This window comes from Somniosus microcephalus, chromosome 22 (genome assembly GCF_052327205.1).
Source record: "Somniosus microcephalus isolate GS21.2 chromosome 22, FLI_Smic_1.0, whole genome shotgun sequence".
NCBI classification, from domain to species: Eukaryota; Metazoa; Chordata; class Chondrichthyes; order Squaliformes; family Somniosidae; genus Somniosus; species Somniosus microcephalus.
Genome location: NC_141008.1, coordinates 66,586,393 through 66,608,595, shown reverse-complemented (window position 1 = coordinate 66,608,595; position 22,203 = coordinate 66,586,393). Strand labels below are relative to the sequence as shown.

Below are 22,203 nucleotides of genomic sequence, written 5' to 3'. Positions count from 1 at the left end.
AATTAAGCCAAACTGAAACCTGTCTCAAACAAGCTGCACATTCAGGGAGTGGTATCCCTTTCGATATACACAAAGATGCAAGGTTGGTGATAGGGAACACACAAGGCAATGTGGATGCAGCCTATGGCACCTTGGATCCTGGGGAAACCTGCAAAGTGGGCGAAGCCTAGTGCTGTCTTGTCTTGTTTCATTCTGTCAATGGGGAATGTGATTTATATGTTCCTCCTGGTATAGAGAGCCTCAGACACCCCCTGCCCCCAATATAGCGGCTCACAGCAAACTGCAAGAAGTCACTGATGTCACCTGCTGCAGCTTGGAATGACCCCATGACATGTGTCAAGGACCATGGTGACCTTGACTGCCACAGGCAGTGCTGTCCACGCTCTGGTTTGGGGCTGCAGCTCTGTGACAGTCTCATTGGTAAAGCACAGACACCTCACACATTGCTCCTCGGTGAAATTGAGGTGTGAGAGGTGCTCCCTGAAGACCCGCTGTGGGTGTGGCCTCCTGTGCAGTGCCCTCTCAATTAGTCTTAATCAGCACAATACCAGAGGAAATTATGCCCTGTAACAATTTGGGGGCTCCTTCTCTGGAAATCACATTTCAATCGTGCTATTTCCAGTCATGAACAATTTACAGAAAAGTGCATGTTTAAAAGGGGTTGAGTTGGATTTAAGAGATTTGTCAATATGGCCCAACCAAGACATTAAACAACATTTAATGTCTCAGATCTAAACCCTTGTCCATTTCATGCACGTTACGTTCTGAGTGGTTGATAGGGGAATACACAACATGTTAGATTTATATCTTGCAGTGTCTGCCTTTTAAGTTTTCTTCTGGAGGTCTTACATGTAGTTACTTGTGTTCCTCTTTCGATTAAGTAAATGACTGTGCAGATTATAAATTGTTTTTCGGAAGGAGTGGCCTCAATGAACAAATGAGCTGTTTCTCAATCCAAGCTTTTTATGTTCTTCCTTCCAAGCCTTTTAATGCTTATTCATCCACATAAATACCGATGTGATTAAAGTGAGTTTAATCTCGCATTCTCTAAATTAAAATTAAAGTATCTATATAACTTTTTGTTCTGAGTTTCTACCCTTTGTAATTAACATTTACAGGGACTCCAGTTTAAGTTTGTAAACCATCTCCTCAGGATTTCACTCATTTCTTAAACTGCCTACTAGTAATTACGAAGATAACTGTGTGTATCACCATTATTTGCTGCAAGTTTCATGGTATTTTGTTAAAGGGAGGCGACGGCAGATGTAGAGACGAATAAAAGTCTGAACAGTTTGTTGACTGGTTCATGTTTTTCTTTTGCAGTGAGATTTCACGTAGAACATGATTTAATATTTAACTTTTATGACATACATTGGAATACACTTGAACAACACAATTTACCTCTATGTTAAAATATAAAACCTACTCCTTACTTGTATTTTTGTGATGAGTAAACCTTTTCTTTAGCAAAGTAACAAATTCATATTCTCAAAATAAATGTAACTATGTCCTTGAACGCTTTGTTTGGTTGACCTGATTATAGGTGAATCTCATGTCCTTGCTCAGTTGTTAATCTTTATTGACTCTCACTTATTAAAAGCATAAAACTAAAATGGGGAGTTATAAACTGTGCAATTTAAATATACTTTACTGACGCTATAAAAATTAAACAAGAAGCATTTATGTTAAAGGATCAGATATAAAGTTTGGATCAGATCTAGCTGTCTAAGACTGTTTCAATACAGTTTTGTTGAGACATTCCTCTGTTAGCATATCTGTTGAGGTGAACCACTGGAAAATGTCAGAACAATAATTAAAGTAATTTTACATTGTTTTTCCTAGATCATTGTTTAGCTTCGGAGTTTTATCAGGAACCCTCGAGGCTCTTTGGCACTTTACAGATTCTTTGTTTATTAATGAAATATGGCTCCACGGATCTTGGAGAATCTCATCTTTGGGCTAAGTTTTATTGTGGCATCGCATTTTGTTCCTGGATGTACAGGTATGTATGTTACATATTATTTTGTTTTCAGTGACCAGCACAGATAATGGAAATGTTCTTAACAATTCTGAACCATGTGAATTATTTATTTCAATGTATGTTCATTTGGTGCTATCACAGAATCACAGAATCCCCACAGTGCAGATAGAGGCCATTTTGGCCCATCGAGCCTGCACCGACACATATCCCACCCGATCCCCGTAACCCCTACACCAACACATATCCCACCCTATCCCCATAACCACACGTATTTAATCCCCCTAACACTAAGGGTCAATTTATCATAGCCAATCAACCTAACCTGCACATCTTTGGACTGTGGGAGGAAACCGGAACACCCGGAGGAAACCCACGCAAACACGGGGAGAATGTGCAAACTCCACACAGACAGTCACCCGAGGCCGGATTCGAACCCGGGTCCCTGGCGCTGTGAGGCAACAGTGCTAACCACTATGCCACCGTGCTATCATATCATATTTTGGATTAACACTACTAATAGTGTTTAATAAAGTCAGTGTTAAACTCAATATAAGTTATGAATGTTGCTTAGTAATATCACGTTAAATAGAATTTGTTACAATAGTTTTGCTTCTGCTATTGCTTGGACTGTGTATTAAGAGTGTGCCAGGTACATTTAGTTTGTAAAAAGTCAACAAAGTTTGGCTTTCAGAAATCTACACTGTTAATAAATTTATGCTTTCAGTAACTTGATGACTTTGCAAGAGTTTGATTAATGTTTTTGAAAATGTAAATTTGCACCGACCCCCTCAGCCAACCTGTTGATTGACAGCTATTAAGTACAATGGTATCTTTGGTTGCTTATATGCTATATATTTTACTTATATGTAACAATGCTACACAGCAAGGGCATGACTTCAGATCACACTAAGCACTGGAAGACATCTCTGCAGAACTGACTAGCAACATAAAAACTTTTTTGTGGCCAAAAGTGCTGATATTTTTCTTATATGAACAGAATATTGAAGGAGCACTGATTATAGCAAATCCATGCCTCTTACAATGGCTAGAACAATTCAGTTTTAAGGACATGTGAAAAAAAATCAAGGACAAAAAAGCCTATTTGCTCCATGGAGCTCATCTCTCCAGCACTCTAACTCTGCATTTTGAATGCCGTAATGTTTTTGATTCCATTCCCTTACCTGGTAAGATTATACCAAATATGTATTAGGTTTTGTGTAAAGATTTTTTTTCTCTAATAGCAATCAGTTTGTGTGTGGCGATGTTGCTCCTGAATTAAAGTCAAATGAATAAATCACTGAATATTGTTAATATTCCATGGTTCTCTGGTGTATATCATCTATTTGTGCCCTTCCTGAAGTGATACTTGTGTGAAATGAATTGCTATGTATTACATTTGTCAAACGTAAGACCTGGGCACAGAACCATGAATGCAAAAACTAGAGCTAAACCATTTGGGAGTGAAATCAGGGAGCACTTTTTCACTCCATGGGCAGTGAAAATCTGGAATTCTCCTCCCCACCCCCTCCCCCCCCCTCCCCCCCCTCCCCCCCCCAAAGGCTGTGGATGCTGTGGGCAATTGAAATGATTAAGACTGAGAATGACAGATTTTTATTAGGTAAGGGATATGGATAAAAGGCGGGTAAATGGAGGTACAGATCAGCCATGACCTAATTGAATGGTAGAACAGGCTCGAGGGGCTGAATGGCCTACCCCTGTTCCGATGTTCCTCAAGACTAAACGTGACCGATATGGGCAAAGTAATTCCTAGCTTAATAAAACCGATTCTGAAAGCTGGTGGTCACATTATATCCCAATTTACTGACATTTCAAATGAGTTTTATATCTCATTTCTTTCATCCTGATTTTTTTTATTTGTGTCCTTCAAAATGGCTGCTCATCGTTGTTGGGAAGGATAGTGGAAAAGCAGTTCAAAAACTTCCCTGTGTTGTCCGAAACCAACTATATGTCTTGTTCGGGAAGTGCCTGTGCACTAACAGACATATCATGTGTCGGAGGTTTTTATGGAACCAGGAACTCTCCACTTTAGTGTCCTACCTGAAGGAAAACGATTAGCAGATTAAACTTTAGACTGTGGGATTTTATAGATACAGCACAATTCATTTTAGATCAAAATTAATACAAAAAATAGTGTTACGGGATCGGACTGTAAAATATAATTTCTATTCTAATAAGAGTACAATACAGGAAACTTTTTTTTATCCGGCACGGACGGGACCGACGTGGTGCCGGTTCATCAAAAATTCCGGATAACCGAACGCTATAGTAAAAGATATGGAGCTGAGAGCTCCGTATAAAGCAACAAACCCTGTTGCTTAGCAACAGGTTCAGAACAATGGCCACAAGTTGCAAGCATCTCTGTAGCTTAGCAACAGCTGCAGCCACACCCTTGCACAGCAACAGATGGAGGAAGGCAAGTAATAAAAGTTACCTGAACCTACTCCTGAATTTTGCCGGTTAACCGAGATTTCCGGTTATTTAGGTGCCGGTAAATCGAAAGTTTCCTGTACCAGGTTAACCCCACTAGATCAAATAGGTTATATCTTAGATGTGTAGCCCAGGGCTAATACTTTAACAATGCATACTGGAATTCACATAGTATTTTTACTCCGTCTCCTGTCAGTCTGGAAGGCACAAAGTATTAAATGCTAGACCCACTGCATACAGGCTGAAATAGGTGACCAAATTTATTTACAAAAACAATTTGCAAAAATATTAGAAAAATACTGTACTGAACAATAATAATCGAAATTGGGCCTCGTACCTCCATCGCCAATTTCAATCTATCCATTTGGGCCGCCTGCCTCTTTGGCAGCAACCCTCAGGTAAATCCTGGGTGGGAAAGCGAACGGGGTGGAGGGGCGGAGGGGTGATTGCAGCCACATCTATGACAAGAAATCCTGAGCGGAGCAGGGCCAGTACCTGTTCCGCTCAGAACAGCCCAATTCAGCTAGGGATCCCAAAATAGGCGTTGGGTCTGTTTTAGGAGGCCTCCAGGGCATTTGGACATATTTCAAGTATCTATGGCACGGGACGTAGCCCCACAAAATTGGACCCTTTTTTTGCCCCCATTTTCCACCTGGAAAACGGGCATGACGAGATCCAATGCCTACCCCGTTGAATTATGCTCTACACGGGCAACTTCTTGGTTCTATTGGGTCACTCTTCCTGAGAATAGCATAAAATAGGCTTTTGTTACAGAATTTCTTCTTTCTGGTATACTCCGACTATGAAAGAACTGGGTACGCAGCATTCTTTTACGGATACTTTTCCTTTTCAGGATAGGCTGTTCCATCATGCTTGGCTAAATTGAATTATCAAAATAACAATGCTGTCTTGTCCTGTTCTATAAATGCAAACTTTCATAGTATTTCCATGAGGTAGACATCTCAATATTACTGTACTAACTACTGGAGACAGTTGAAGGACCCTTTTACAATACAACAATATAACTTACGGTAGAGTTATTGTGCTTATTATTTCCTTAGTTGACTCTTTTCCTGTTGCATGTATGGAAAATAATGCTGTTCTTCCTTTAACCAGGTGTAGACATTGCTATTAATGATATCATAAGTGACTACAGAATCATCACGAACATCTCGGATTCTCTTTCATTAACATGCACAGCAGTCAACAACACCCAGGATGAAGAGTTAGTCTGGCTTCGGGGAGACCGAGAAATTAACTTGAAGTCTATGAATCGGATCAATGTTAGCACTGTCTGCATCGATCCAATCACAGAAGATGACAATGATGTTACTTTCAGCTGCCGTTTAAACAAAAATTTTAACATCAATACAACTGTGCTTCTGGATATTAGATGTGAGTAACCTACCAGTCTTAAGAAGCCAGAAGAACTCAATTGTTTTAAGGAACTTGCTAGGGAGAGGGGAGGAACATAAGAACATAAGAAATAGGAGCAGGAATAGGCCACTTGGCCCCTCGAGCCTGCTCCGCCATTCAATAAGATCATGGCTGATCTTGGGCTCAAAGCCACTTCCCCGCCCGCTCCCCATAACCCTTCACTCCCTTATCTTGCAAAAAATCTGTCTATCTCCACCTTAAATGTATTTAATGACCCAGCCTCCACTGCTCTCTGCAGCAGAGAATTCCACAGATTTACGACCCTCTGAGAGAAGAAATTCCTCCTCATCTCAGTTCTAAAAGGGCGACCCTTTATTCTGAAACTATGCCCCGAGTTCTAGATTTCCCCACGAGGGGAAACATCCTCTCTGCATCTACCCTGTCGAGCCCCCTCAGTATCTTATATGTTTCAATAAGATCACCTCTCATTCTTCTAAATTCCAATGAGTATAGGCCCAACCTGCTCAACCTTTCTTCATAAGTCAACCCCCTCATCTCTGGAATGAACCTAGTGAATCGTCTCTGAACTGCCTCCAATGCAAGTATATCCTTCCTTAAATAATGAGACCAAAACTGTACGCAGTACTCAAGGTGTGGTCTCACCAATACCCTGTACAGTTGTAGCAGGACTTCCCTGCTTTTATGCTCCAACCCCCTTGCAATAAAGGCCAACATTCCATTTGCCTTTTTGATTACTTGCTGTACCTGCATGCTAACTTTTTGTGTTTCTTGCACAAGGACCCCCAGGACCCTCTGAACTGTAGCAGTTTGTAATCTCTCTCCATTTAAATAATAATTTGCTTTTTTATTTTTCCCGCCAAAGTGTATAACCTCGCACTTTCCCACATTATACTGCATCTGCCAAATGTTTGCCCACTCACTTAGCCTGTCTATATCCCTTTGTAGGTTCTTTGAGTCCTCTGCACAACTTGCTTTTCCACCCATCTTTTATCATCCGCAAACTTGGCTACATTACACTCGGTCCCTTCATCCAAGTCATTAATGTAGATTGTATATAGTTGAGGCCCCAGCACCAATCCCTGTGGCACCCCACTAGTTACCGTTTGCCAACCGGAAAATGACCCATTTATCCCGACTCTCTGCTTTCTGTTAGTTAGCCAATTCTCTATCCATGCTAATATATTACCCCCAATTCTGTGAGCTCTTATCTTATGCAGTAACCTTTTATGTGGCACCTTATCGAATGCCTTCTGGAAATCCAATGAAGCTGATGGAGAAAGCAAAAAGGTTTCTAGTTTGTATCCAGCCACAGTATTAATTAATAGTGAATTTAATGACACAACAAAGTATGCCATTAAATAACAAGGAAAGGATTTGGAGTTGACTAAATGTTGATAGTGTTGTTGCATTATATGACAGTAGTTGCCAATGCAAATAGAATGGGCCAAAATTTGCGATCGGAGGCCTCCGACCTGTAAATAAAATCTACGCATTTACCTCGTGGCCCAGGAGATACGGAAGCTTGCGATCCTGGGTCTCTCCAGGTCCACACGGGCGGAGGCCCATGTATCCCAGGGGCGCAGGCGGTTCACAAGCGTCCTGGGATCACGTGGGCCAGCCCAACCAATAAAAGAAGGGAATCCCCATTCATACTTATGGGAGTTCCGTACGTACGAAACTCCCATAAGTATGAATAGGGATCACTTAAAAACTACACGAACACATGAAATAATTTTTTTTTAATTACATATTTAAAATTAATTAAAATGTTATTAAATATTTTAACAAAAATTCAATGGGGGGGAAATGTATATCTTTTAACGGGGCTAAAAATAAACTTACCTTATTGGACAGGGTTTTTAATGTGTAAATGAGTGAGAACATTTTATTTTTCTATTTTTAAAAACTCTTATGCTGGTAAAAGCAAGCCTTACGCCTGCTTTTACCAGGCGTAAGAATTTCACGGGCATTCACTGGGCAGAAGTTGGGCAAATAGCGCAACTCTCTGCCTGCAGAGGCCCATCTCCCGGGGATGCAGAGGATCTGTCCAAGTTCTGGGTTTTAGCGCATGCGCTTTGGATGCCTAAACCCGGAACTTGCGCGGCCCCTACGGGCGTGTACACACCTCGTATGCACCCGTAGGGGTTGCAACATATGGGCCAATGTCATGATAAATCAGTAGATCAATAGATTGAAAAATCAGTCAGACAATACTTTATACCATATAAGGCAATAATGCGATCAGACTTGAGGTATGCTATCCACTTGTAATTAAAAATAAAAAAGAGAGGTATTGGCAAGACTCAAAAATGGACAACAAGGATTATACCAGGTCTTAAGTACATTAGCTGTGAAGGAAGGGCAACTGAGTAAAATCTGTTCTTGTTGAAAATAGTGTGAGGGGAAGGGGAGAAAACATAACCCAAAGTTTTTCAAGATATGAATGAAATTGTTGGGCTGGATATAGAGAGAATATTTGTGCCAAACTACGAGGAAAAAAAACTAGGGGACTGATGGTTAAAGTTAATGAAATTTGAGCTAAACATAAGTTATGGAATCACAACTTCACAGTTGAAATTAGCTTTAATCACCGAATAGATTTTGGCCAGGATTTTGCACTTTGGGGGAAGTCCGGCAAACCTTGGTCGTGGCAGGAGTTCATTGCCCCAGTGGGCTGCCCAGGGCTCAGGCTATTTGGTATATTCTAGGTGGCTGCGGCAGGCATGAGGCACTTGCTGCAGTGTGACGGGGCCAGCTGCCCCAATATTGGACACCCCATAGACCCTAGCAATAGTAGATGATCTTTGAGGCACCTCAACAATTAGCTCAGATTGACAAAATGAATTGCCCTAAAATTAAATTTTGTTTTAAATTAATGCTTTAGCTCATGCAGTTGGTCACCCTGCAATCAATTGCACAGGCTAAGGTGTCCCTTCATTTTTTTAAAATTCCCCCACATTGGTATTGATGCTGTGCCAGTTTGAGATGGTAGACAGATAACTCTCAGCTCCTCTGTCACTGGCACAGATGCCAGGCGTGTTATGGGCATTCCTCGCGCCCAGTGTTGTAAGGGTGCAAATGGCAAGAAATACATTGGATTATATGTTTCCATTATTTGCATGCCATTACGGTACGCCCACCAAAATCCCAGAAGTGGCGGAGGACATCGGAAAGCTCGGCAGAGCGGTTCCCGAAAGATTTCTCGTCACATTCCAGGAAGCATTGCATGCAAACTTTGGTTGGAGCATTCTTAAAAAAATAAATGGAAATGTTCCTGATTCAGTTGGGAATAGAAGCGTACGGTATTGGTGCTGGAATAGGAGGGAGAGGAAAATGGTGTTAACAGGTCTTGTAGATGAAGTTAATGGCAGTTCAAGCTAAATATATTCATAGAAACTTAAAAACAGAAGAAATCCATTTGGCCCATCGTGCCTGTGCCGGCTCTTTGAAAGAACGATCCAATTAGTTTCATTGCTTTGGTCTTTCCCCATAGCCCTGCAATTTTTTTCCTTTTCAAGTAGAAATACAATTCTCTTTTGAAAGTTACTATTGTTTTGCTTCCACCAACCTTTCAGGTAGTGTGTTCCAGACCATAACAACTCACTGTGTAAAATAAAAAATCTCATCTCCCCCTTGGTTCAGCTGCCAACTATCTCAAATTTGTGTTCTTAGGTTACTGACCCACATGCCAGTGGAAACAGTTTCTTCTTACTTATTCTATCAAAACCCTTCATAATTTTGAAAAGTCATAGTAAATCTCCCCTTAACATTCTCTGTTCTAAGGAGAACAATCCTAGTTTCTCGAGCCTCTCCTCATAACTGAAGTCTCCTATCATTCTCGTAAATCTCCTCTGCACCCTCTCCAAGGCTGTTGAATGGCTTTTTAAAAGTCCTACATTCTATTATGAAGTGATTTATTCAGGTCTCGTATAATTTAGCGCAAATGGATATTTATGGTGCAAAATTTCTCCAGTTCAGCAAAATTGCTCAGGCTGACAAAATGAATTGCAGAGATTGAAAAATAACATCTTTGATACAATGTTGTGGTTCCTTGAAAGCCATCTACTGTTGTCGTCTATGGGATGTCCAATATGCTTCTTGGAAGCAGCATGAACATTTTGGGGTAGATTTTCATAAAGCTGTCGGGAAGGAGGCGGGACTACAACTTTCGGGTTTTAGTCCCGCCTACATCGACGTCCGGCCAATCCATGCGATTTTCCCTTGATTGACCTTGTTGAGCCCGCCCAGCGGGCTCAGCAGGCCAATTAAGAGCCACCCGGCAACAGGTGACGTCACAGACTGAAATTTCATCTGTCAAGAGGTCTTGGCAGATGAAATATCAGTGTTTCACAGCTGTTTGAAGCTGTCAAACACTGACAGTCTGACTTCTAACCTGAGTCCTTCTACACAGACTCAGTTAGAAGTCTGCCCGGCAATGAAAGCTGAAGGCTGTCACTTTTGACAGCTCGCAGCCATTTTGCTTTCAGTGCCGGCTGAGTGATGGACTCCCAAAACCTAGAGGAAGAAAGGCTGTTAAGGTAAGTACAGGTAATTTAAACTTCTTTACACACTTTAGACACATCAAACACACTTACCTTCGCACTTATGCACCCATCACTCACCTGAACACCGACATCGCGACCCCTCCAAGTCCTTCAACCCAACGGCCCGCCTGCTCTAACCTGGCGTGGTTTGGAGCCATCGGGATTCCCACATGACACCCCTCAAAATAGGGATTAGGCTAAAAACTGCCTGTTAACTATCTGTTAACAGGCAGTTAATTGGCACTAATCCCTACCCGCCTCGGGTCGGCGGGTCCCAGTGCAGGGCGGGTACCCGCCTCCCCTGAAACTTACGTGGAGGCGGGTTTTGGGCGGGATGGTGTCGGGACTCCCGAAATCGGGATTTCCCCCCCCCACACGCCTGAAACCCCGCCTGACGGCTCCAGGAAAATCGACCCCTTTGTGTCAGCTGTGGCTCAGTGGGCAGCACCCTCGCCTCTGAGTCAGAAGGTTGTGGGTTCGAGTCCCACTCCAGAGACTTGAGCACAAAAATCTAGGCTGACACTCCCAGTGCAGTGCTGAGGGAGCGCTGCACTGTCGGAGGTGCCGTCTTTCGAATGAAATGTTAAACCGAGGCCCCGTCTGCTCTCTCAGGTGGACGTAAAGGATTCCATGGCACTATTTCGAAGAAGAGCAGGGGAGTTATCCCTGGTGTCCTAGCCCTCAATCAACATCTAAAAAACCAGTTTATCTGGTCATTATCACATTGCTGTTTGTGGGAACTTGCTGTGTGCAAATTGACTGCCGCGTTTCCCACATTACAACAGTGACTACCCTTCAAAAGTACTTCATTGGCTGTAAAACGCTTTGGAACATCCGGTAGTGGTGGTGAAAGGTGCTATATAAATGCAAGTCTTTCTTTTCTTTTAACGTTCAGGAAAGTACTTTAGTATATATAGTGTGGAATCATTTGAATAGTCATTTTAATTTTTCATGTTCAAAAATAGTATAGAAAGTAACAAGTTAAAAATTGCTTTATAACTGTGTTTCATTTTTTGTGCTTAAATTGTTGCAGTTATTCCTATGCTGAGTAGGGATGGTGATGATCAAATCGAAGTACATAGAGGAAATGGTGTGACGCTAACTTGCAACGTGAAGTCCAATCCACCGGCTGTGATGTACTGGTCTAAAGATAACAATATCCTGAAGATGGTGGCTGGCAAACACAGTGTGTACAGGGACAGTGGTGTCTTTCGCCTATCTATTAGGAAGATAAAGAAAGTGGAAAATGGGACGTACGTCTGTATAGCTAATTCCACACTTGGAAGCAGCAATTTAGCCTTCCACCTGAATGTGAAAGGTAGGAATGACCCAAACTCATAGCCAAGAAGAACAGCTAAATTAAAATGATCAAATATATTATTCCCTTTCCCTTAAATATTCCATTTTAATATACTTCGTACATATAATGATTTGTTCTAATGTCAAATACTGGCATCTTTCCCTTGGCAGTTACAATTTACAAACTTATAAAATACATGCGCAGAGTATACCGATGTGGCTGTACTGTACTAGAGGCGTATAAATTGAAACCATTTTACTGAATGTGTGCTATTATTCAGTGCCTACCTATTTTAAACAAAGTATTAGTACAGCATTATTTCTAAGGCTATCTTTAATTGACCATGTTTTATTTGCCGCAGCCTGTAACAGTCATTATATTCTTTGACAGATAAACCGTATGAAGTACCATATGAACCAATCGTTGCTGGGCTAGCGGTTGTTGTGCTGACTGTTATTTTTGGACTCGTTTCCCGGAGAAAGAAAATGATTGAGGTGAGTGTATGAAAAATGGAAACTTTGAGATATAGAGCTGAATAGCATTTAGAAAATTGCAGCCCAAGGTATGGAGTAGTCAGTGTTCTGTGACAGAATTATAGTACAGTACCCAGATTCATGGTGAGGAATCCCAACACAGTGAATTCTCAGTTTTGTCCATGACAACAAGGTGAAAGGGTTGAATGGAGACCACTGCAAGCAGGAAGAAAAAAATGAAACAAATTTCACTGTTGTTGTGCATCTAGCAACTAGTTGAAGAGTAGAGTTAGCAGAAATCTGGGAGTGGTTCATCGACCTGCCATGTTGAACAGGGAATGAATAGTTTGTAGTACAGGCAAACTGAGAGAAAGAGATCAAAGAAAGAGAGAGAAATCCATAACCTGCGCAATGAGACTAATGTTCAAATCACAAACTGCTGACTCGAGGTATAGATCACTTTATTATTTGTACTTACTGCAAAAAGTGGTACATAAATCACACCTTAACACATTCCAAATACTTTGGCCTAAAAATTCGGTTGCTTTGCGCCTCCTGTTCACGGGGCGTAAAGCAACTAGCGCCCGGGCGTGACACCGCCAACGCCTCCTGCAAAATTCAGCGGGAGGTTAGCGGCGGTGATAACCGTTGGTGACCTGCGCTGCCGGTGATGACGTCATCGCCGTGCGCAGCGCCCCGGCCACGATCTTCGGTAGCACTCCCTGACTTACCGCCGGATGCTATGTCTGACGGGGTCGGTGGGGGGGGCCTACCTGTGGCCAGGGCGGTGCAAATTAAAGGTGAGGTGCCGGGCGGCCATTTTTGTTGCTGGCCACCTGCCAGCACCTGTCCCCGTTGCTGTCCCTGGCCTCCTCTTCAGCCCCCCTGCGGAGTGCCGGCTGCGCTCCCTGAGCCCGGCACGTCTCTTGAATGCCGGACTCTTTTGCTGGCACTCCAATCCCTGGTGGTCCAGCTGGGCCCCGGGTCGTGCTGCGCAAGGGCCCTCCCCTTTAAGAAGGGGAGGAAGGCCTGCAGTACCGCGGCACGTAGTGCGCGATATTCCCTCACCGGGGCCCCAAGAGGGACGCGGGGCGCTTCCAGAAGTGCCCTGCTTCCCTCTTGAGAAGCGCCCCGCCTCCCTCTTGGGGCGTTACCGATGAATTTCGGCCGTGTGGGTGCTAATTGTTTCGGGGCGCTAAAAGTAGTGCCCCGGCGAAGTTAGCGCCCCAAAGGGGGTGCGACTCAATTTTTCCTCCTTTATCTCATACCCAATACAAAGGACCACTTCAACAGGCAAGCCCACACTTCCCATGAACTGAAACTGGATCTTATGTGTGAAGTAAGCTGTGCGGTAGCAATCCCTGGGCCACCAGTAACCTCTATTTACTGTTGATGTGTAAACTGGACACGGTAACATTGGACCTCTCCCACTGATGGACAGTTAGCAGGCTTGACAGCTTGTATAGGTCGCACAACAATTAAAAATCAAGTTCGTTAAGAAATAAAATGTGCAGAAGCATAGGTAAGAGTAACAGCATATGGGTAAATCTATGTTTCTCACTTAGCTTACAAAATCTGTTACAAAACAATGATACATTTTATCCAGGGTTTTGCATTGAGAATAACGGTGAGGCTAACAGCTCTCACCGTTATTATGGAGTAAATCGGACGGCAACTTCCGACGTCTGCACATACGCAGTAAGATGCGGAAACCCAGAAGTTGCTGTCCAAGGTACCCCCCTCTTCCACAGGCTGCGCTATAACAGTACCTCGCCGAGAGACTCAGCATTGAAATACATGTGAGGGCATGAAGTTGCAGTAGTTACCCATTAAACACAGCAGAAAATGTTAGGGCTGGTGCATTCAGGTGTAAGTGAATTTTTAATGGCATGATCAGTCATCAGTCATAAACAATCTCGCTGGCCCTGAAAATTTAATTTTACGAGTGCAGTCTCATTCCGTCAGAATTTAATTAGTATCGCTTTTATCTCTCTCTGTTAATCCCATCTTTATTTCCCAATCTTTATTTCGCTTTCTGTACATGATTTAAATACAATTTATACCTCCTGGTTCAGACTCTGCGTGGCTCAGTGAGGAGTCTTCAGTCTGATTGGTTGAAGAACCTTGCTGTTGCTTGCCCACACACGCCACAGATCCTCTGTAGAATGTGCTGCGCTGGATCAGACACCAGTCGCCGCTCAAAAGCCCGCGAAAAGTCTGTGGGCAGCTGTCAGCGTAATGAACGGCGAGCGCCATTCCTTCGCCGCTGACCACAAAATCCAGGCCTTTGAGTTCTAATAGTTCGCTGTGGAATCAGACTTTTATTTTGGACCGATATACATTGAGTTCCACCAGCCTCAGCTTGTCTGTAACTTTATGTGGGATTCCAGTTGTGGACTTATTTAGCAAAACCAGTACAAAAAACTCTTTGCTTCAAAGTATGATCTGGAAGATAAAAGAGAAAGGGATCCTTCCCAATTAAATAACACTGCCAACTAAAGTGATATTCAAAGGCCCAGAACCTACCTGACAGCTTTTCCTGATATATAGGCATTGATATTTACGGGGAGGCGGAGAGTGAGTGGGGGCGCATATATGCAGTTGGGAAAACCCGGAAATACCGGGAAGGAGGAGTTCCTGCCAAAATTAACGGCAGAACTTCAGTAGAATTTTTTTACTTGGGGTTCAGTGTGGGAGTGCTGGGAGCGGGGGGGGTGGACGCGGGGTTGTTAAGATTCCAGAGGGAGGGGGTTTGAAGATTGCCTGGTTGGGCGGGGGGGTCGGCTGAATCGCAGCAGAAGGTTTGCATGAGGGATCGGAGGGGGGTGGGGGGGAAGCACTCCAGCTCCTCCTAGCCCACAAGCAGAGCTGGAAAAATACTCAGCTGTTGGACGTGGCGGCTCCCTTCACCCATCAGCTGCCAGGGTTCCCGAGCCCTGGGAAACCCGGCCCGCAGTGGTTAAATTCAAATGTCTCCCAAAATCTGAGGAAAGCCGCCTCAGTTAAATATTATGATTGCTGACCCGCCTCTCCAGAGCACGTTACTCGGACGCACCCATAACCCGCCGCAGTTGAACTGGAAGTCGGTGCGTTTGCGGCATATTAAGGACAAGTTTCACATTTTTACCAATTTTAACCTCTTTTCCCCCTTGTCCACCTGCCCTTCTCCCGCTCGTCGTGGAGGGGCTAAAATTCCTTCCATAGTGTGAAACGAAACAACTCTAATATAGGGACTGATGATATCCCAACTCCCAGTGGGCTGTGCAGCACGGCTAATTGTGGTTCTCTGCGATACTTGTTAAGCAATCCATCCTGTCTCGGTCAGACAACCCTCTTTGAAGTGACATTAAACATTCATCAAGTTGGGTATTTCTTTCAGTACAGAGAAGAAGATCGTCCTTAAAGGAAGTAGTGGGGACATTTTAAACTTGCCATAAGACTGCCTAGCTATCAATCCCCATATTAAATTACAGAGTCCCTTGTGAAATGACGCAGGATAAATCTCATCATCACAATGGGTTTTTATGACTATCAGACTACACACTATTGCAAACTATCTTTTGCCCTGGCTTAGAAGTTCCTGCTGCATTGTTTGTTTTATGGTAGGAATTATAATAAACTGATCACAGTTGAAAAAGTTTATAGACATTAAAGGACACCTTCGTTCAGCATGACACATGGTAATAAAACACACTCTAATCCTGCAGTGCCCATTACCTTCAGCTTCTCAATATTTTCTCCAATGTCCAGGATCATGGGCATATTTTAATGCCTAAACACATAATGCTAAGAGAGGTATTTTACATTTTACTTATTACAAATGTCACCATTATTACTCTGGAGCATTAGTCACGGGTGGTTTTGTCTTCAACAAGATGGTGCCATCTGGAATGGTGACAAGTTGGGGAAAATGGACTTTGTTTGGGATTTAAAACTGAAAAACTGCATAAGAAACAATTTTCCGCTATCAAATTTGAAAGATGCACCCCAGCCCTGAAGTATAATGATCAAAGCGCTCACTGGTTCAAAAGCTAAGAGGTGCAGAGCAGTTGAAACCATCAGCTGTTCTTGGAATGAACTTTATGCGTTCTTTAATTACCTATTGCTGTAGGTGGGTAGTTAAAACTGACACAGAACATGTCCCTTGCCACGTGTATAATATTTGTTCAGCTGATTATCTTTCAGAAGTCACATAGAAGCTTGCGATTCAGTTGTCCATTCAGCTAAAACTCTCAATATGAAAGAATTTAAGGGCTATTTCAGGATTCAAAAGGGAAGTAACTGATTTTAGTATGTGTGGCTGAAGACTAATTCAGCAAAGCCAGTACAAAAGCTCACTGAGCTATGCACTTAATTCATTTCAGTTAAGATGCAGCTATAATGTGTGAGAATTCAAGCACAGGATTTCACTGACTATTTCATACTGAAGATTACATAGAATTAACGACTTGTACTTTATGCCGCACCCTGTTGAGGACAGTGTAAAATATGTATGCACTCCCAACAAAATGAATATGCATTGTATTGAGCAATGTTCTGGAAAAGTTCATGAACTTAAGGCTAGTGATCCTTAATAATGCACTACTATAGTTAAATGTGACTAATTTATATTGGCTTACAGGTTAATATTTCAGCTCAAGATTAGCTCACAGCCAAAATTTTCCTGTTGAAATAAGATACATTTATTGCAATTATAAAAGATGATTAGGACCAAAGTTCTCCCTTCCCTAAACATGGTAGCAATACCAACAAGGGATCGATGGGAAGGGAATTCCTGTTTTAATGGAAAGTAAGAGTGTGCCTGATTTTAATTTTTTTTGTAATCAATGTCCTGCTAATGAAATTACACTCTCCGAGCTCGCAGGTTTCAGAGCAATGCATTCCTGCAACTGTGTTAACGGGTTATTAATTGCGGAGGAACCAGCATTCCCCCACTTTAATTAAAAGAGGAAATTTACCACACACAACTATTCCCTAAAATCCTGACAGTTCCAGCTTTTTCCCGTTAGTTTCAATGTTGGCAGTTGTGGGAACTGTGAAAACAACCCATAACTTTAGTATAAAGTGAGCCTTGTGTTTCACTCACATGGCTAAGTGGCACCTTAACCACAATGCCATGTTTGCATGATATTGGTGAATGAACTGTTACTGCCTAGTCTTGGGGGGGCAACCTCTGTTGTACTTTACTACTACAACAACAACAACTTGTATTTATATAGCACCTTTGACATAGTAAAATATCCCAAGGTGCTTCACAGGAGTATTATAAGCCAAAAAATTTGACACCGAGCCACATAGGAGAAATTAGGGCAGGTGACTAAAAGCTTGGTCAAAGAGGTAGGTTTTAAGGAGCATCTTAAAGGAGGAAAGAGAGGTAGCGAGGCGGAGAGGTTTAGGCAGGGAATTCCAGAGCTTAGGGCCCAGGCAACAGAAGGCACGGCCACCAATGATTGAGCGATTATAATCGGGGATCCTCAAGAGGGCAGAATTAGAGGAGCGCAGCTATCTCGGGGAGGGGTTGTGGGGCTGAAGGAGATTACAGAAATAGGGAGGGGCGAGGCCATGGAGGGATTTGAAACACGGATGAGAATTTTGAAATCGCGGCGTTGCTTAACCGGGAGCCAATGTAGGTCAACGAGCACAGGGGGTGATGGGTGAATGAGACTTGATGCGAGTTAGGACATGGGCAGCTGAATTTTGGATAACCTCAAGTTTATGTAGGGTAGAATGTGGGAGGCTGGCCAGGAGTGCGTTGGAATAGTCAAGTCTAGAGGTAACAAAAGCACTTTTGGCAAGATTTACTGAGCAAAATACTGCTACACCGACAGAAAAATTTCACTTGATGATTTTTTCCCCCAGTGCTGCAGAAGGAAAACCAATACCAGCACATTTAATGTGTATGATACTCAATAGGAAGGCAAGACTGTAAGTACCATTCATCTTCTGTTGTGCTGCACATTTAATTAAAGACAAGCTACAGACACATTTTAATTATGTTTAGCACATTCATTACAGAGGAGCTTGGAGGAAACCCACAACTCCCTCAAAGGAAATTTAATCCAAGATAAAAAGATTTTTTTTCTGCAGGATGTCAAAGGAACAAAGACAAAAATAATGAAGAAAAAGTATAAAGCCGTGCAAGGAGGAGGAATGTACTGATGCCAACTCTGCCTAATATTCCTCTCTGCATGTTGAATTTCACTTTCCCCCTCAATTATTGGTGTCGAACAGTTGAATTGTTATTCTGTTATTTAATTAAATTAAACAGGACTATAACCTTCTCCATGGTATTTCATACATGAATTAAAAATGTTTTATTCTAGCAAGATTTTTAGAAGCCATGATTTGTTATTTTAAAAGATCTTGTTCTTTAGTAAACATAACAGTAATTTCACTGATTTTTTTTTTTTACTCATTGACCAATCAAAATGTTTCTCTATTTTGTACCTTTATCTGAGGTAAAAATATTTTAAGAATAATTTCAAAGCTGTATTTTACAGTAGGCTAAAAAAATATACTTTGGGAAAATATACTTATGAATATTCTAGCTGCTGTTAAAATTTGTGAAGTATTGTACACCTCTTTAAATTGATAATTTTTCCAATGAAGGTTGGGCACTTTTAAATAATGTTTTTTTTTCCTTCTTCCAGTTAAGTCACTGAGTGATTCCTTCATATGTGTAATGAGGAACCGATTGACCCACTTTCTCATAGCCAGTTAGGAAAATCTACCATAATGTGCTTGTATGTCAGCGTGGCTCAGCTGGTAGTATTCTTGCTTCTGACTTCGAAAGTTGCAGGTTCAAGCCCTACTTTTGGATCCAAGCACATAATCTAGGCTGACACTGAGAGAGTGCTGTATTATTGGAAATCCTGTACCACCTTAAGCTGAGACCCAGTCTTCCTGTTCAGATGGACAGTAAAAGTCCCATGGCACTAATTGAAGAGTGGGGAATTCTCGTCGTACCCTGGCCAATTCCTCCTTCAACCAACATCCCCAAAGGCAAGTTAATTGCTCATTCATCTCATTGCTATTTTGGGGATTTTTCCTGCAGAGAAAATGGACACTGCATTTGGCTAAATATCACATTGTATGTCAAGCACTTGGATGCTCCTGAGAGATGTGATAAGGTGTTTGATTTTTTTCATATGCAAAAATAGAGTACTGGAAAATAAAACATAGACAATGAATAAGGGGAATGAGTGATGCAGTAGCTTAGAATCCTATTCTGCCTGAGGCATGGATTTAAGTCTACCCCAGAATGATGAGACTGCACTCTGCTTTGTGCTTGAAATAGTGTCCACCCAGTTCCTTGTGGGTCCAAAGCATAAAACTACCAACAATTTGGTACAAAATTGGTAATATTACCAAGAGAGATCGCAAGAATGGCTGGTGTGAGAAGTGGAAAAGTTCATACCAGTACGCTAAGTGGTACTGCTCTGAAGGTGGGAGTAATGCATATTGTTTGGGAGGTTTCCTCTATATCTTGCCAAGCTGTACCGAACCTAGACATACCTGATGTTGAAACAAAATAAAGTAGAAAAATGTTCCATTTCATCCTGCACCTAAGGGGGGCGGAAAAGCAGATTATCCCCCTTACACAGGGGGATCGAGGAGGACATGGAAAGGGTTGGGGTTGGGGAAGCCTGACCAAGCAGCCTTCCGAGGGTGAGCGAGCATAGGATTTTCCACCGTGTGGGGCAAGCGGACACCGGAGATACACCCATAGCGGCACTTGCGTCCACTGGCCCCTTTCAACTTGGGTATCATCCTACTGACCCCAAAGAGAAAACCTATCAGAGCCATCATAAAAATACAGTACAACACTAACATCATGGAGGCAGCTTTAATGTTACCACTAATTTAGAAAATCACTGACATAATCTTACCACTGCATAGCACTCAGTCCAGAACACCTGGAAGATAACCAGAGAGATAACTAGAGGATGAAGATTGCAAGATAGAACTTGAATTTATCACACCGTTCAGGATGCGCCAATGTGCTTCACATACAATTAAATATTTTCAAGTGCAGTCTTGGTTCTATGAATGCATTCTGTGAAGGATGAATATTGAAGTAATGGTGCACAGTTCCTCTCCAGCTGCTTGTTTTATCAGCGTCTTCGGTGTAACTATCAAATTAAAAGCTGAAATAATTTCCTTATTTGCTAACTGATCTTTCCTCGTCATTCTTGTCAGTGGAAGCGAGAGACAACTCACTCTAAAGCTGTAGAAGAACAATTCAGGTTTCTTGATTAGGTAGTTTTACTTATTGTGTACCTGCCCCAATTGATTTTACAAGTTCAAAAATTAATAGATGATCAGAATAGCACTGTTAAATAATATGCACAAAGGAGCTGTGTCTATATATCACCGTCAATCCATCCCCTCGGTCCACGATTGGATGCCAAATTGAATTAGCTCTGGAATTGTTAAAAGCTCAGAAGATCCCATGTATTCTATGGAATTCTTTAGGATGAGAAACTTTTTATTTTGAGATTTATTAAAATGACAATGTTTTCAGTAATAAGAATGACCACACAGAAGGAAAATTCAGTCTTGTGTCTATCTACAAACAGATTTTGTATATAAAAGTGAAAAATATCTTTTGTGATGTGTTTAATTTTAGGTGCCATCTTTAGCTTGTGTCTTCTTGTACATTCACTATCAGAATAAACTAACTGCCATGGAAAGAGTATTCTCTGTTTCTTCACTCTCACCATATTCTCTACATGCCACACTCAAACCTGTGTGTATGTTCTGTGCCTCACAGCAGCAGTTCTGGATTTGAAAATAATACATTATGCTTATACAAGGTGATATTTAAAATTGGCTAATCATGGTTCTGTAGTTCCTTTTATATCATTATGATGATAAATTAATAGGAAATGCGGTCGTTTTGATTTCGGAAAGGTATGATAACTTGCCATTCACTTAAAAGGGCAAATAACCACTTTAGGGCAAAAGGTTTACTGGCTGAAAAGACAAGAATAAGCAAACTGAGGCAGTAGCAGGTTATTTAGAAAGGGAATTCTAAACCTACTTCACTAAATGGGCATACATGATGCCCTTCTAGTTAGAACAAACCCATTTGGAGCTTAAGACTAACTCTGGGCTGTTCAGTTAAGTCTATAAACACCAGTTCATAAAGTCAATAGCCTTGTACACGGACATACATTTTATAAAGGCTGTTTATGGAGGAGTGAAGTCATAACTAACTTGAAGTAAAAAGCAATTGCATTCTCGTTCATGGGACTTTGTTTCTCTATAAATCTGTATGGCATACATGTATTGCAACAAATCTAAGCACCTATAAATATCTGGAAATATTTAATTGTGCAGCAGTGTTTAGAAACATTGAAAACACATGGGGGGGGTGTTTATCATCTTACGCTCATTTGTGCTCAGATATGGGGTGGCCTCTTGCGCATCTCCGATTATAATCGCTCCACCATCGGTGGCCGAGCCTTCAGCTGCCGTGGCCCTAAGCTCTGGAATTCCCTCCCTAAACCTCTCTGCTTCTCTATCGCTCTTTCCTCCTTTAATACTCTCCCTAAAACCTACCTCTTTGACCAAGCTTTTGGCCATCTGCCCTAATATCTCCTTCGGTGGCTCGGTGTCAAATTTTGTTTGGTAACGCTCCTGTGAAGCGCCTTGGGATGTTTTACTACATTAAAGGTGCTATATAAATGCAAGTTGTTGTTGTTGGTTTTGGGTGGAAAATAAAACCTCTCTTCCTCCCATTCACTTCTGCTGCTTTTACAATTTGTTGGATTTTCTGGGGGACATGAATACTGGTGGACAGCGCTCCCATCTGAAACTGGCAGGAGCCTCATTAATATATTCAAATCTGGGTCAATAACATCACAGTGACACCGACAACATTTCTGACTTTATTTGCCTAATGCCACTTCCTGCTGCTACCCATCAACCATAGGCACGGTACAAGTCCTGAAGTGGCCATTTCAAATACCATTGCATTAACATGTGCCACCATGCCAGGTCACCAATTTGCCTTGGTACCCGCAGACCATCCACGTGGGCGAGGACCACCTTTCT

General features: G+C 42.1%; 1 protein-coding gene across 1 annotated transcript; it reads left to right on the top strand.

The window, feature by feature from the left end:
- The first annotated feature begins 1,696 nt into the window (after window positions 1–1,696).
- Window positions 1,697–20,837, top strand: LOC147102488 (transmembrane and immunoglobulin domain-containing protein 1-like). Its single transcript, XM_085964986.1, has 6 exons — window positions 1,697–2,002; window positions 5,546–5,824; window positions 11,405–11,689; window positions 12,062–12,165; window positions 18,004–18,069; window positions 18,232–20,837. The coding sequence occupies exons 1-5, from the start codon at window positions 1,924–1,926 to the stop codon at window positions 18,055–18,057; spliced, it is 801 nt and encodes a 266-aa protein (XP_085821112.1). The 5' UTR covers window positions 1,697–1,923; the 3' UTR covers window positions 18,058–18,069; window positions 18,232–20,837.
- Window positions 20,838–22,203: the final 1,366 nt, after the last annotated feature.